The sequence below is a fragment of the Gadus chalcogrammus genome, chromosome 4, assembly GCF_026213295.1.
Source record: "Gadus chalcogrammus isolate NIFS_2021 chromosome 4, NIFS_Gcha_1.0, whole genome shotgun sequence".
Classification (NCBI taxonomy): Eukaryota; Metazoa; Chordata; class Actinopteri; order Gadiformes; family Gadidae; genus Gadus; species Gadus chalcogrammus.
The window spans coordinates 26,652,819-26,669,133 of NC_079415.1; the positions used below are offsets into that span (position 1 = coordinate 26,652,819).

Consider the following 16,315-nt stretch of genomic DNA (forward strand, 5'->3'; position numbering starts at 1 on the left):
AAGCCCGCGGAGTCTCAGAAATCACAACAAAAAAGATGATGGCGGACTACAAGTTACAAAATCGGCATATTATCACCTTAAAAATGTAGCAAGACTTAGAGGGCTCATGTCCACCGAAGACTTACAAAAACTTGTACATGCCTTTATCACTAGTAAGCTTGATTACTGCAATGGTCTCCTCAACAGGTCTCCCAAAACAAACTCTGAGGAAGCTTCAGCTTGTTCAGAATGCTGCTGCTAGAGTTCTAACAAAGACCAAAAAATTTGATCATATTACACCAATTCTGAAATCGTTACATTGGCTTCCTGTAGGTCAGAGAATTGATTTTAAAATCATGTTGCATAACCTATAAATCCCTACATGGTTTAGGCCCAAAATATTTAACTGATATGCTTCCACTACATCAGCCTTCTAGACCACTAAGATCCTCTGAGACCAATCTGTTAATTATCCCCAGAGTAAACACAAAACATGGGAAAGCAGGATTTAGTTACTATGCAACAATAGCTGGAATAAACTCCCAGAGGATTTAAGACTTGCCCCAACTCTGAGCACCTTTAAAACAAGACTGAAGACTTTTATGTTTGCTATAGCCTTCTGCTAAAATCTTAAATACATTGCACTTTCTAAAAAGCTTTTAACTTTGCCTCTATTTTTTTTTTTTTAATACTAAAATGCCTTTTTAATTTACCCATTTCTTTGCATATGTTTTTCTTTTACTTATCTATTATTATTTTATTTTATTGTATGACAATGTTTATATGTGAAGCACTTTGAGTCTGCCTTGTGTATGAAAAGTGCTATATAAATAAAGTTGCCTTGCCTTGCCTTGCCTTGTAATCGTTCTGCAGCATATCATGTCCCTTGTTGGGTTGCTAAGCCATTATTTATTGAGAATCTAGTTCGCCATCGTAGAAGAGCTGTTTGTTTGTGTTGTTAGTGGTTCGGGGGGCAGCCTTTATGCGCATGCTCGCCTCTTCTTCTTCTGGATTTGTGTACCAGAAGCAGCGCCCCTTATGGGCCTGGAATGTTTACTACAGCGTTTCTACAGATCCATCCGGTTTCGCTTGGCTTCGTCTTTACGGAAATACTTCGAAACCGGATAGATCGAAACCGTAACGGTTTCGCCGTTTTGGCTTCGTGTGGACGGGGCCTTAAACAGGCAATACACAACACCAGTAGTGTCGTCACTGACACCCAGTTCGTAACATTCATCATACTGCAGAAGCAAAGGGTGTTTATCAGCGGGCCAGTGGCTCAATCACTACCGTTTAAAATACATACATTTGCTGGAAAATCATTTTTTGAGTTTTTGAGACACAAAAACGTAATTCAACTACTGTCTTGTGAGCAGTAGAGATGAATCACTTCACACCACTGTGTATATGTTCAACAGGCGACACTCACAACGTGAACCCCAAACCCAAAGTGCATCAGTGCATCATTTTTCTGAATGAATATGAGTGATTGCAGTCAGGCCTGAAATGAATACTATTTGATGGCACTCAGCGTGTAGCCATGGGCTCGCCGTTGGACTGGGAACAGGCTGTATTTGTTTGGTTATTTATTATAAATGTTTACAGGTAAGAGCAAGCGTTTATGATTTATAAATATGTGTCATCATGTCATCGTCTGTCTGTCTGTCTCTGTTTCTCATTGAAAAAGGGAGAGATATAGATGTGTTTTTCAGATGTCCATACACACACACACACACATACACATACGCATACACATACACATACACATACACACACACACATTCACTTTTTCAATTGACCCACAACCATAGTTATTAAGTGTAAAAGTTGGAAATGTCTATTTATATGAAAAACCAAACACAATTATTTGCTCATGGTTTATATACACCTTCATCAGATGGTGTTAGAGGGGCCACCACAGCATTGTGTTCTGTGTAGATGGCTTCATCATCACCAACCCAGAAACCCTCTTCTTCTCTCTCCACCCCCGACCCTCCCCACCCAGATCATGGCCCTACACAAGCATCACTTCAACTCCAGCTTCCTGTACCGGAACGTGACCCTGGTGGCCTGGGACCCAGCGCCCTACTCCCTCAACCTGTCAGAGGTACGCCCAAAAGCTGCACTTTACTCCAGCACTGTGCATCCACTTTGTAAATGTTGTTCAAAAAATGCTTTTGCGGATTGGGGTCCTGTGTTTTTTTCTCATTGGGTCGATGTATCCACTGATTTCTAAGAGCAGGGTAAGGATTGGGTTTGGAGTTGGATGCTTTTGAACCCCCCATGCCGGCTGCTGTTGCTTGTGGTGTTTTGTTTCTAATAAGCATGATATGTTTTATGTTCAGTGCAGTCCACTGTTGTGGATGTCATCTGGCCCTCCCTCAAAAAATAGAGAAGAATAAAAAAGCTAATAATAATAATTAAAAAAAATAATAATAATATAAATACATTACTTGTCTTGTGTTTTATTGTCTTTTAAGACACTCAAGGACATTTTTACTTCATGATAAAAGTCATAACATAAGCATACAGTAAAAATAGCCAACAATCACAAAGTGATTATAAATTCAGAAAAACACATGAACACAAACCGACATATGAAAATGTAACAATGACACTTCATAAATCGAACGTACAGTGTTTCAATGAGTGAAACATTAATAGCAATATCAAAGGTCAGTGACGTTAGAGAGACACAATCGGTTATCCTGTTGGTTCTATTGTTTACAAGGTAACACAATCACACGATCACAGGGAGAGCTTACAGGCCCTTGGAGAATTGATGCCAGGGTCGTTTACACAAGCAGAATTACTAATTTACAAGCAATCCAAGAGGTGATCATGATAAATGTATTGACGTATATCACACTCAAATGCACTGCACGTATCGAAGGCAATTACACTCCAACCATGCATTTTTCTGAGCTGAAAAGTATATTTATTGGGATTACTCTACTCTAATTTTTATAACTGTGGGATGTCACCTAATTTGTTTAGGAAAGGTTTTTTTCATAGGCTCAACTTTTTTCATTATTCCCCTTGAACTTCAGCGCGCTTTTATTGTGGCACCGATGTAGCATGATAAAAGTCCAAAGCCGCCCACAAGCAGCACTTTTCCGTTTTGCAGTGCATTGTTCAGTGGGTGAACACGGGCGACCGGGAATGAGCTGAAGGAAGTCTATTATCCCTTTACAGTGACAACGAAGAAACACCTATATCGCCTTACGATAACCTTAGGACCTTTTGATTATGGCCTCTGTGGGAAACGAGATGAACCCAACAAATGGAAACACAGAAAGGTGGTTTCCACGGGAACTCAGCCGACCGTCACACAGAACGAATGGATATTGTTGGCAGGGACAACAACAGTGACAGCCCGTACACACTCTTCCAAAGCGACCTCTCTGCACATCTCACGATGATCACCTGGGGCCGCGGGCTTCAGATGTGCGTTACGCGCCAGAGAGATGGCATCGATTTCCCAGGATGCTTTGGCGGCAACCATATCCATTTCAGTGACATGGATTTAGTGGGCCCGAAGAGAGGGAGGGAAAAACTTCCAATCGCGGGATATCTGTTTTCAATTAAATGCCTTGTGTCACGATCCTACAGTTGGGTAATGTTGAGCTGGTGGGTAACTGGTTGTCATGGTAACTGTGGGAGTGGCTCCCTTGATTGGCCTTGATAGGGGATTATCACGCTGATACGTAGTACTTCCGCATTCGGTGTTCATTGTGCACTGTGACATCCGGTGAATCACTCATCACTCTGGCGAACTGATGATGGAGGACCGGCAGTTCACTTTCACGACATCCCTGGTAAATGTACCCAAAGTCACGTTTTCTGAAGTTCACAGACTTACCGAACAACACTCCATAACAGCCCGCTCCAAACTGTACCAGGATTGTTTATTTTTCGAGAAATATATCGACTACGAATGCGAGTGTCTGCTAGCTAGCTTACGCTAGGTAGGTTGGCTTATGCTAACGTCGGTTTGGCGTCAGCTCAGTCTGGAGGGATGAAATGATAAGAGATGAAAAATAAGGTAGACTTGTACTTCTTTGGTACATATATGAATGTGTATCTTCAGTAGAAAGTGAAATGAATGTGAAATGAACTGAATGAATAAAGGAACTGAAAGAATAAAAGGATTTAATTCATTCCCTTTTTCTGAGGACATAATTTACTACATTATATATTAAAGGCACCCAGTGCAACTTTATGTAAACATTCAATGAAAAATAAACATTCAATTTCTAGTCTTTTTTACACGTAGTAAGTTTCAATAACTCCATACCATTACATATCGACATTCAAGGAGCAAAGATGAGACGTCGCTGTGTGGTGAGAACTGATAGAAAATCGTAAACAACAACAATCGCCGGTGGGGAGAAGCCATTTTTCCATTGACTGGAAGCCTGCTTTATTTATTGTAGGTTACAAAAAATAAAGAAAATGGCGGCATTGTTGTTGTTATCGATTTTCTATCAGTTCTCACCACACAACGACGTCTCATCTTTGCTGCTTGAATGTCGGTATTTAATGGTATGGAGTTATTGAAACTTACTACGTGTAAAAAAGACTAGAAATTGAATGTTTATTTTTAAGCCTCGAAAGTTGCACTGGGTGCCTTTAACATTATTTTGAATACTTTCAGGATGGACTGACTGGACTTTAAAATTGATTATAGATTAAAGACTTCTCATTCAATTACATACATGTCATTCAATATATACAATGTTTTCAGTGTACAAAATTACAGCTCCGGAAAAAATGAAGGGACCACTCCAAATGTTCAGTGCCTCTCGTTTTAATATTTATATATTATATTTAATATTTATAGGTACATGTTTGGGTAGAAACACAGGGATGTAGCCTTTTAAATCAAGTGGTCCCTGGAAGTTGGTCATCACACTAGACGGTCCACAGCTGATTGACTGTCGCAGACAAGGTGAAAGGACAGTGTGTTCCCAGATGCGGTATTCCTTGACTCTGCCTATTGCTCTTTCTACAAGGATTCGAAGTCGAGCGATTGCTTGTGTTTTCAGAGCATCCTCTTCAGTGAACTGCGCAGTGGTTAGAGATAAATTAATTAGTAATATTATTGTGAGTGCTTCTGTCCATCTTAAACATTTGTCTGCATATCTTAATGGTCACATTTGGGTCAAAGTTTTAATTTGAAATGTTCATTCCTTTCATGCTTACCTGTCATCTTGAAGGGTGGTATAATCAGCGTTGCCCCACGATCAGCTAGTGGCTTCTCGATGGTGAAACCCTTGTCTGCCATGCAGCCATCTCCTGGCTCCAGTAAATCCAGCAGTCCACCTCGTTCAGTCAGCTCTGGGTCGGAGATGGAGCCGGTGAAGAGACTTGACACAAAAGTCACAGCACTACAAGGGGCAATCCCAATCAAGGCCTTAAAGGTTGTTGTGTTCTTGTAAGATGATGTTCGGGTAATCATCGACTGCACCTCGGTGCAGTCGATGATTACCCGAACATCTAGACTGTACTGCACAAATTAGCTTGGCATGGTATTCTTGACTTGCTGTTTACTCATCCAGATGGGGAGGGAGCCAAGGAGCAGGGGAGGGAGCCAAGGAGCAGGTAACGGTAGTTGGCCCACGGTATAACAACATGGGAGACAGTGGACACACTGACCTGAAACATGTCAGCCAGCACCTTCTCTTGCAGGCCTGCAGCAACCCGGCAGCAGAAGAGAAAAAACTCAACCAGTTGCAGTCTACACGTTGGACTGGGAGAAATGGGTTCAAATGTTTGTTTCTTTTTCTGAGCTTTCGACCAATAAACCAACATGGAGGCAGATGGTTGAATAACCTCCCAGAAGTCACAAAAAACATCTCTTGACGTGAATCTGGTGTAAAAAAGGATGTCCGCGTCTGAGACACAGAATCTGTGAAAAGGCACTTGAACCACTTTCAGCTGTGACAGCTCCCATCAGCTCCTTGACTGTTTCTTCCAATTGCTGTATGTGTACAGCAGCAGCATCCAGTGCACCTGTATGAGATGAGGAAAAAAAATTAAAACATCTAACCCAGATTTTGGCTGTGACTTGCATATTGGAAGCAGTTTGGACCTCTAAAGAAATTGCTTTTTGTAGCTCAATATTGCTTTTAAATTTTGCTTTTTATAGCTCAATATTCACCTTTACAATTAAGTAAGATATAAAATGCAACATTAGTACTTGTGATGAAGCTTTTCACATTGTGGTTTGGTCAAATGCTGGGACATTAATAAGACTAAACATTTTGTGCCGAGTTCTGAAAAGTTGACCTACCTCCTCGGTATAACCTACTAAGAGCCCATTCTGTGATTAAACCATAGGTAGTACATCCTGTCAGGTAGGTGGTTTAAGAACAGTATGGGGTAATAGTAAGCCAATATTTCAGAACACTAACAAACACTGACAAACCTGGTTTAGGAGCAGAACCGAAATCATGTTCTGTCATCACCACCGAAGCTGAGATCTCCTCCATCGGCTCTTATTCACAGGGCAGCAGTTGCTCCAGAGGAAGGGATGGGTGAACGTCTTGGCCTAAGCGAGTTGATGCTCTTTTATAAAAAGACCCCCTTCTTGGCAGTCCCCAGTTGTTCCACTGGAAACGGGAGGGTACAGACCTGATTTTCAGTCGCTTGGTGTGACCCCGGTTTGTTGCTAGCTGTAGCGTTTGTAGTCTGATTCACTAGTGCCGGCTACAAACAAACGTGCTACCTTGTTTTATTTTAAAGTTTGGCCCTTCATCCCGGCGAACCGCTTGAATCCACTTCTTCCTTAGACTCATTTCAGTCGGGAATCCATGAAAACTTAAGTAGGGTTGGTGTTGTTTGTTAGATGTACAAAGTGGAACAGAGCAGTGACATCTAGCCTTTGTTTCAGCCATGGTGGAAGTGCGCCGGAAGTTTTCATGCACAACGAAGACAAATCCCTCCACCGGAACCAGGAAGCGTGATAATCCCCTATTATGGTTACCTGAGGGATCCAAGATGGCGGACAGAAGCAAGATGGTGTCTGGATAGTCTGCATGGTGCCCAGACTTGGTTACACTCATAAACCATAAGACTATGTAAAGCCTATTCGCTCTCATACAAGGATACACCGGAATTAAGGATTCCTAAGGGGAACGTGAGCGCCCCTTTGTCGGCTATGTTTGTCAAGTGTTCGTCTATGTCAGGGATTGGCAACTGGCGGCCCGCGGGCCGCATACAGCCTGCATCTGTCACGGTCTGTCCGTCACGCCCCCTTCACCCTCGCAGCTGGGCTGCATCAGGTGGTTAGTGGAGCCTTTAAGTTGGCTGAACACTGTTCACCTGTTGCCAGATTGTCTTCGCTGTTAGGTTCATGCAAGTCTCTCCAGCTATTCGCCTATCTCCGGTTTCCGGTTTCCCGACCCTGCCTGTCCTCGACTACGTTCCCCGCCTCGTCCTTCTGGATCCTCGTTCGCCTGTCTCCCGTCCCGGCTCCCCGACCCTGCCTGCTCCCAACTACGTTCCCCGTCTCGCCCTTCTGGACCCTTGTTCGCCTGTCTCCTGTCCCGGCTACCGATCCTGCCTGTCCCCGACTACGCTCCCCGTCTCGCCCCTCTGGATCCTCGCTCGCCTGTCTGCTGCCCCGGTTTCCCGATCCTGCTTGCCCCCGACTATTCTCCGCACTGTCCCCGTTGATTTGCTTGACGAAGTAAAGATCGGAAGTTCATTGTGTTTGCTTGTCTCTGAGTCGTGCTTTTGGGTTCTATTCTGCCAGTCTCCTCAGTGGAGCGTGACAGTACAATCTGGCCAAAACATGAACCTAGCCGACTCAGATTCTTTCCAGAACGAACTACAGGCGCAAGGCAGCGTCCTGCAACGCCATGACCAACAACTTACCATCATGGCGGAGGGTCTGCAGACGCTGGTCGCTCGCCACGAGAGCAGCATGGAATCGGTCCGGGATCACTTGCGGAGGTTACCCGTCGCCGCTCCTCATCCCGTTTCCGCTTCGACGTCTGAGGCTCGTGTGCCTCCTCCGGAGCGCTGCTCCGGGGCTCCTGGTTCTTGCCGCCCCTTCCTGGTGCAGTGCTCCCTCTCCTTTGAACTCCAACCCTCAGCCTTTCCCACTGAGCGGTCCCGGGTGGCTTACATTGTCTCTCTGCTCACCGGAAGAGCCAGGGACTGGGGAACCGCCGAATGGGAGAGGGACTCGCCTATCTGCGCTTCGGTTAGTGATTTCTCTACGGAGTTCCGTAAGGTTTTTGATCTTGAGACTCCGGGTAGGGAGGCAGCTCGGGGGTTGCTGAATCTAACCCAAGGTGGGAGAACCGTCGCGGACTACGCTATCGAGTTCCGTACTATCGCGGCTGATAGTAGCTGGAACGGTCCCTCCCTCATAGACGCTTTCTACCATGGGCTCTCCGGCCGCATCAAGGATGAGCTGGCAGCCCGGGATCTCCCTACTGACCTGGACCACCTGGTAGCCCTTGCCGTTCGCATCGACGGACGTCTCAGGGAACGGTGGAGGGAGAGAGCCCAGGTTCCAGTCTCTCCAGCGCCGCCCCATTCTCCGCGAGATCTCCAGCCGCCTCCAACGTCTCAGCACGCCCCTAGTGGCTCACCTGAGCCTATGCAGCTGGGTCGGTCTCAGCTATCCATGGAGGAGAGGCAGCGCCGTTTACGTGCTAACCAATGCATGTACTGTGGTCAGGATGGCCATTTTGTTTCGACTTGTCCAGTAAAAGGCAGGGCTCACCAGTCATCCAGAGGGCGCTGGTGAGTCAGACCGTGAACTTTGAAATGCCCTCTCGACCTCTGCTCCAGGCTCGTTTCCACTACTCCGGGCAGGACCGCACATTCAGTGTCCTCATTGACTCCGGTGCCGACGCCAATCTCATGGACATGTCGCTGGCCTCCCAACTGGAGATTGGTCGCGAGCTCCTGGAGAAACCCATCCTCGCCACGGCCCTCGACGGCCGTCTTCTTTGCCGGGTTACCCATCGATCAGTCCCCCTCCAAATGAGCATGTCAGGTAATCACACCGAGACACTTTCCTTTCACCTCATTCACTCTCCTCAACAGCCAGTCATACTGGGGTATCCTTGGTTAAGAAGACACAATCCACACATAGACTGGTCTACAGGAACCATCCTACAGTGGAGTTCACACTGTCATGCTGTCTGTCTTAAAGCTGCATTTTCGTCTGCTCCTAGTCCGCCTGCCATTTCAGATTTCCCTGACCTGTCTAGTGTTCCTGGGGAGTACCTGGATCTAAAGGAGGTCTTCAATAAGACCCGGGCTACCTCCTTGCCGTCTCATCGACCGTACGACTGTGCCATTGACTTGCTCCCTGGCATGTCGCCCCCTAGAGGGGGGCTCTACTCCTTGTCTGCTCCGTGAAACAGAGCCATGGAGCAGTACATCCAGGGGTCACTGGCAGCAGGGGTCATCCGGCCTTCCTCGTCTCCTGCTGGAGCTGGGTTTTTCTTTGTTTCGAAGAAAGACAAGTCCCTGAGGCCGTGTATCGACTACAGGGGGCTCAACAACATAACCGTCAAGAACAGGTATCCCCTTCCACTCATCTCATCAGGCTTTGAACTTTTGCAAGGGGCCACCATCTTTTCTAAGCTCGATCTCCGAAACGCCTACCACCTCGTACGCATCAGAGAGGGGGACGAGTGGAAGACTGCTTTTAATACACCTAGTGGACACTATGAATACTTGGTCATGCCGTTTGGACTCACCAATGCTCCCGCTGTGTTTCAAGGTCTGTTAAACGATGTGCTTCGGGATATGCTCAACATCTGTGTGTTCGTCTATCTGGATGATATTCTAATTTTCTCTAAGACCAAACAGGATCATGTGCAGCACGTGCGTCGGGTGCTGCAGAGGCTCCTGGAGAACCAGCTGTTCGTCAAGGCCGAGAAGTGTGAGTTCCATGTCCCAGAGGTATCGTTCCTGGGGTTCATCGTCGGTACAGGGAATGTTCAGATGGATCCGGCCAAGACGAGAGCAGCAACAGGTTGGTCCACTCCCTCAAACCGCAAGGAACTTCAGCGGTTCCTTGGGTTCTCTAATTTCTACCGGCGATTTATCAGGAACTACAGCTCGGTGGCAGCCCCCCTCACGGCACTCACCTCCCTAAGCGTTCCCTTCCGGTGGTCGTCGGTGGCCGAGAGGGCGTTCGGGGAGTTAAAGGAACGCTTCACTTCTGCTCCCATTCTCGTCTTCCCAGACCCAGGCCGTCAATTCATCGTGGAGGTGGATGCCTCTGACACGGGGGTGGGAGCTGTCCTCTCGCAACGTTCGGTCATGGACCAGAAGGTCCACCCATGCGCTTTCTTCTCCCGCAAATTGTCTCCGGCGGAGAGGAATTATGACATTGGGAATCGTGAATTACTGGCGGTGAAACTGGCCCTTGATGAGTGGAGACACTGGTTGGAAGGGGCAGAGCTACCGTTTGTGGTCTGGACAGATCACAAGAACCTAGAATACATCCGTTCAGCCAAGCGTCTGACCTCCAGGCAAGCCAGGTGGGCTCTATTCTTTAACCGATTTGGCTTTTCTCTTTCATACCGCCCAGGTTCCAAGAACCTTAAGCCAGACGCCCTATCCCGGCAGTACCAACCCGATGCGTTGTCCTCCCAGCCGGAGAATATTCTCCCTTCCACCTGTGTCATCAGGACAGTCACCTGGGAGATGGAGGAAAAGGTCAAGCGCTCCCTGACGGAGCATCCTGCTCCAAGCTCTTGTCCCAGTGGTCGTTTGTTTGTCTCTGCTAGTCTCCGCTCACAGGTTCTTCAGTGGGGTCATTCCTCCCGCCTTGCTTGTCATCCTGGGGTGAGGCGCACCCTGGCTCTGCTGCGTCAGCGGTTTTGGTGGCCGTCTATGCAAGAGGATACCAAGGAGTTTGTCGCTGCCTGTCCAACGTGTTCCCAGTGCAAGGGTTCACATCAAGCCCCGCCCGGTCTCCTCCAACCCCTGCCGATTCCGCATCGCCCCTGGTCTCATATCACTTTGGACTTTGTCACTGGACTACCTGCCTCTCATGGTAACACTGTTATCCTCACTGTTGTGAACCGTTTCTCTAAGACGGCGCATCTAATCCCGTTACCCAAATTACCCACCGCCAGAGACACTGCAGAAATTATGTTAAGACATGTGTTCCGCCTGCATGGACTATCTTGTGACGTGGTCTCAGACCGAGGGCCACAATTCACCTCTTGTTTTTGGTCTGAGTTTTGTACCCTCCTAGGAGCCAAGGTCAGTCTGTCATCTGGATTCCACCCACAAACCAATGGTCAAGCTGAACGCATGAACCAGGAGATGGAGACTGCTCTGCGCTGTCTCGCCTCCCGCAACCCATCCTCTTGGTCCAAACATCTCCTGTGGGTGGAGTATGCCCACAACACCCTTCCCAGCTCGGCCACTGGCCTCTCTCCCTTCCAGTGTTCCCAGGGGTTCCAGCCACCTCTCTTTCCCGAGCAGGAACGTGAGACCAGGGTTCCCTCAGTCCAGGCGTTTATTCGGAGGTGCCGACACACCTGGAGGCAGGCTCGTTCGGTTCTTCTCCGCACCTCCGACCGCTACCGACGGTCCACCAACCGACGTCGCACTCCGGCACCCTGCTATACCCCAGGACAATGTGTCTGGCTGTCCACTCGTGATCTCCCGCTCCGTGTGGAGTCCAGGAAGTTGGCGCCAAGGTTTGTGGGTCCGTTTCCCATCTCCAGAATAATCAATCCTGTGGCCGTCCGTCTACGTCTCCCACGATCCATGAAGATTCAACCCACATTTCATGTCGCCAAGCTGAAGCCTGTTTGTGAGAGCCCGCTTCAGCCCTCCTCCAGACCCCCTCCACCCCCCCGGCTCATCGATGGGGCGCCAGCCTACACCGTCCGTAGACTCATCAGTTCCCGACGCCGTGGAAGAGGCTTTCAGTATCTTGTGGACTGGAAGGGCTATGGCATCGAGGAGTGCTCCTGGGTGGCCGCCCGCAACATCTTAGACCCGTCCCTTATCAGGGACTTCCACCGAGCCCATCCTGACCAACCTGGTGGGACGTCAGGAGCCGTCCCTTGAGGGGGGGGGGTCCTGTCACGGTCTGTCCGTCACGCCCCCTTCACCCTCGCAGCTGGGCTGCATCAGGTGGTTAGTGGAGCCTTTAAGTTGGCTGAACACTGTTCACCTGTTGCCAGATTGTCTTCGCTGTTAGGTTCATGCAAGTCTCTCCAGCTATTCGCCTATCTCCGGTTTCCGGTTTCCCGACCCTGCCTGTCCTCGACTACGTTCCCCGCCTCGTCCTTCTGGATCCTCGTTCGCCTGTCTCCCGTCCCGGCTCCCCGACCCTGCCTGCTCCCGACTACGTTCCCCGTCTCGCCCTTCTGGACCCTCGTTCGCCTGTCTCCTGTCCCGGCTACCGATCCTGCATGTCCCCGACTACGCTCCCCGTCTCGCCCCTCTGGATCCTCGTTCGCCTGTCTGCTGCCCCGGTTTCCCGATCCTGCTTGCCCCCGACTATTCTCCGCCCTGTCCCCGTTGATTTGCTTGACGAAGTAAAGATCGGAAGTTCATTGTGTTTGCTTGTCTCTGAGTCGTGCTTTTGGGTTCTATTCTGCCAGTCTCCTCAGTGGAGCGTGACAGCATCCTCACTCAGTCAGGCCCGCACATAATAATAAAATACCAAAAAAAATAAAATAATAATAATAATAATTATTCAATTGATTAATTGATCGAGTTACAGAAAACTCAGTCAAGAAAGATGAGGAGAATTAATAGAATTCAAAGGCAAACCCATGCGTCTAGTTTGCTTAGAAACAATATCAGTCATTAAAGTTATCCACTTAAGTCGCCACTACAACTACTACAACTGCAATGAATATCATGCTTGTTGGGTTTGAGTTCATTGAGCTGTTGCACTTAAAGAGCCCATGCCATTAAAATCACATTTTTCCTGTTGTTTGTTAAATAACATAGGTCTGAATAAGTTTGTGAGCTGTGGTAAGTTTGAAATCTATGCAGTTTGTCTGCTGAATGCAATAGGCAATGAAAGGAAAAAGGCAGAAGAAATGAGCCGATCTGGATAAGGTGACACTGTGACGTAGCGTTGTCAAACTATTATTCATGGCCCTGCCCACTTGGTTGGTTCGTAACCACCCACAAGAATTCTGAAGGAGTCGTGATTGAGCTTGTGCTAAATGCTAATACGTGTATGGTAGTTGCTTAGTTCGTAGTAACAGGCTAGTTACAGAATTTTGAATGCAATGGCAGAACGACATCGAAGTACATGAACTGCGACATGCTGCCTGCCGCCGGTTGCCGCGGCGCGAGGCACCACCGCCGCGAAGCACCACCGCCCGGCAGCGGGCAGCCGGGCGGTGGTGCCTTGCGCCGGCAGCAGGCAGCCGGCAGCAGGCAGCAGGCAGCGCGCGGTTCTGTCTACTACAGATTGATGTGGAAGTGGAAGAACCAGAGACGTCGACGAAGTCCTTTGTGATTCATTATATCGTCTGGACGTGCACACAGCTTTTGGCCGTGATAATATTGTATTATTTGATATAGATATCTATGTATTATATGATATTATTTAGATATAGAGCTCCAGGACTGTAACGCAAGTGTTGTACACTTCCTTGTTATTTTGATAACCGTTCTGCTGTTGGTGTGATGGCGCATAGCACGTCGGACTCTCGTCTCTGGTATTTCTACAACTAGACCCGTAGTGGGGAATATCTCAGCCATGGTTGAGAATGAATTGGGGGAAAGGAACTTTGGCTTTGACTCCCTGAAGTCATGAACCACGACATGGAGGAGAAAGGGATTGTTGACCGCGGTCGTCTCCCGCCGGAGTCTCGCTGCCTATGGACCACCGCCTCGGCTTCAGGATGCGGTGATTAGCGCTGACCGCTGCCGAGGTGGCGGGAAGCAGGGCTCAAGCGGGATACATTCGCGGCCAACAATCCCTTTCTCCTCCATGTCGTGGTTCATGTAGCCTACTTCAGGGAGTCAAAGCCAAAGTTCCTTTCCCCCAATTCATTCTCAACCATGGCTGAGATAACCCCCACTACGAGTCTCGTTGTAGAAATACCAGAGATGAGAGTCCGACGTGTTATGCCATAACACCAACAGCAGAACGGTTATCCAAATAACAAGGAAGTGTACAACACTTGCGTTACAGACCTGGAGCTCTGCTCTATATCTAAATAATATCATATAATACATAGATATCTATATCAAATAATACATCACGGCCAAAAGCTGTGTGCGCGTCCAGACGATATAATGAATCACAAAGGACTTCGTCGGGTTCTCCGACGTCTCTGGTTCTTCCACTTCCACATCAATCTGAAGTAGGCGCGGTCGTTTGAGATTCATAATAACCTATCGTCTGGAGGCTCACACAGCTTTTGGCCGTGATAATATATATTATATATTATATGATATAGGTATCTATGTATAATATGGGTTTCTAAGAGCCATTGCGATACATCCACCGTAAACAGAGCGCATGGTACCGTGGCTACAAGCTGCTCAGGGCCAGGTGATAATATTATATATTATATGATATAGATATCTATGCATAATATGGGTTTCTACGAGCCATTGCGATACATCCACCGTAAACAGAGCGCATGGTACTGTCAGTGGCTACAAGCTGCTCAGGGCCACACCCCCACCCCCCTCCTTGACCTGCCTTGACACGCCCACCGTACACAGAGCGCATGGTAGTGGCTACAAGCTGCTCAGGGCCACACCCCCACCCCCCCTCCTTGACCTGCCTTGACACGCCCACCGAAACAGCGCGTTTGGGGGAAGCTCAATGTGCGACTGTTTCGGAGTGACTGTAACTCTGCACCACGGCTGAATTTCGGGGACGTCTTTGAATACTGTGTTTGTGGCCCACTAATACCTATATTAAAGCATCATAAAATAGAATGGCATGGGATCTTTAATGTTGGGCAACGTTTTTCAGTTTTGTGACATCATTGAATGATGATGTATGTGAGCCCTTTGCAATGATAAAAATACTGACCATTCATGTGGCTGTTTGAGCATGGAAAACATGAAATGAATGTATGTTGGTTCAATTAACATACCGTACATAAGTTATGATTCTGGAAGATTGTTTAGGTAGTGGCCATCCCCAAAATGCACCAGAATACAGGAAATCATATCTACCAAATTCAAAATTGTGTCGCTTCTCTCAGCTCACGTTTAGTTGAAGTGTGCAGTCATGTGGTCCTCTGCTGGTTATGATGAAAAATGTGGCCCTCTTTATTATGAAAGTTGCCCATCCCTGGTCTATGTTATATGTCAAACAATAACTGAACGGGACAGCTACCGTTTACCCCAACGCTTGGGCTATCCCCGAACAAGAGAAAGAAGGACCAGAGCTCGCCAGGAACCCAGGTGAGTCACTATTCACGTGGCTGGAAGCTGGTTGCCTGCCAGCTGTGGTTTGCTACCATTTATGTGTCTCGACTCCTGCCTAGACAGAGAGCCGTTTTCAATACACAAGTGGGGTCGTGACACTTGGCTATTGATTCCTGCATCCAAAAAGACAACTCCATATTAAGTCTCCTTGTTGTTGTTATTGTTGTGTTCATTGTTTGTTGTCCCCGCTCCAGGGAATGGTGTTCATGGCTCATAAGAAGTAAGAGAACAGAAATGGCGTTATAGTAGACAGTAAAAACACTAACATGTGAGTAAACGCTCTGGCGGTCATCCATGATTCATAGAACCGTAGTTACATTCGTAACTTTCGTTCTATTTCATCCCTACTGACCGGTGCTTAAAGTACTGGATGACCCATACCAAAAAGGTCACAAAGAATCCAACACCCACCTCACTTATTGGAGGTAGCCGAGCTTGGTAGTAGGACCACACCCATCGGATGGGGACTGGCGACGTTGACGCGGTAAAACCTCGTGAAGGTGCCCGGTGACATCCAAGATGCCGCGGCACAGATCGACTCTAGGGGTACACCTCCTAGTGCAGCCCACGATGTCGACACGCCCCCCTATGGCGGGGGGCGGTCACTGGCCACATAGGCATGTTTAATGGTGTCGACGACCCAGTGGGACAGCCTCTGTTTGGACAAGGCACAACCTCTGTTAGGGCCACTGTGACACACAAACAGTTGCTCAGACTGCCGTATACCGGTCGTAGCAGCCATGTAAGCCCTAACCCCCCGTACCGGGCACAGCATCTCGGACTCATTCCCCTCAGATGGGGAGTTAAAACGTGCAAGCTGGATAGGCTGGTTAAAATAGGTGCGTGAAAGCACCTTGGGCAGGAACACCACATTGAGCCATAAAACCACACCTGAGCCATCAGGGTTCCACCACAGGCA

General features: G+C 48.0%; 1 protein-coding gene across 2 annotated transcripts in view; it reads left to right on the forward strand.

Moving 5' to 3' along the window:
- Window positions 1–514: 514 nt before the first annotated feature.
- The window catches only part of LOC130380274 (beta-galactoside alpha-2,6-sialyltransferase 2-like), a 34,165-nt gene continuing 18,364 nt past the window's right edge, over window positions 515–16,315 (forward strand). For both annotated transcript variants that reach the window (XM_056587423.1, XM_056587424.1), the window contains exon 1: window positions 515–2,086. In XM_056587423.1, coding sequence (XP_056443398.1) covers window positions 1,853–2,086 — 234 coding nt within the window. In that variant the 5' untranslated portion in view covers window positions 515–1,852. The remainder of the gene's footprint in view (window positions 2,087–16,315) is intronic.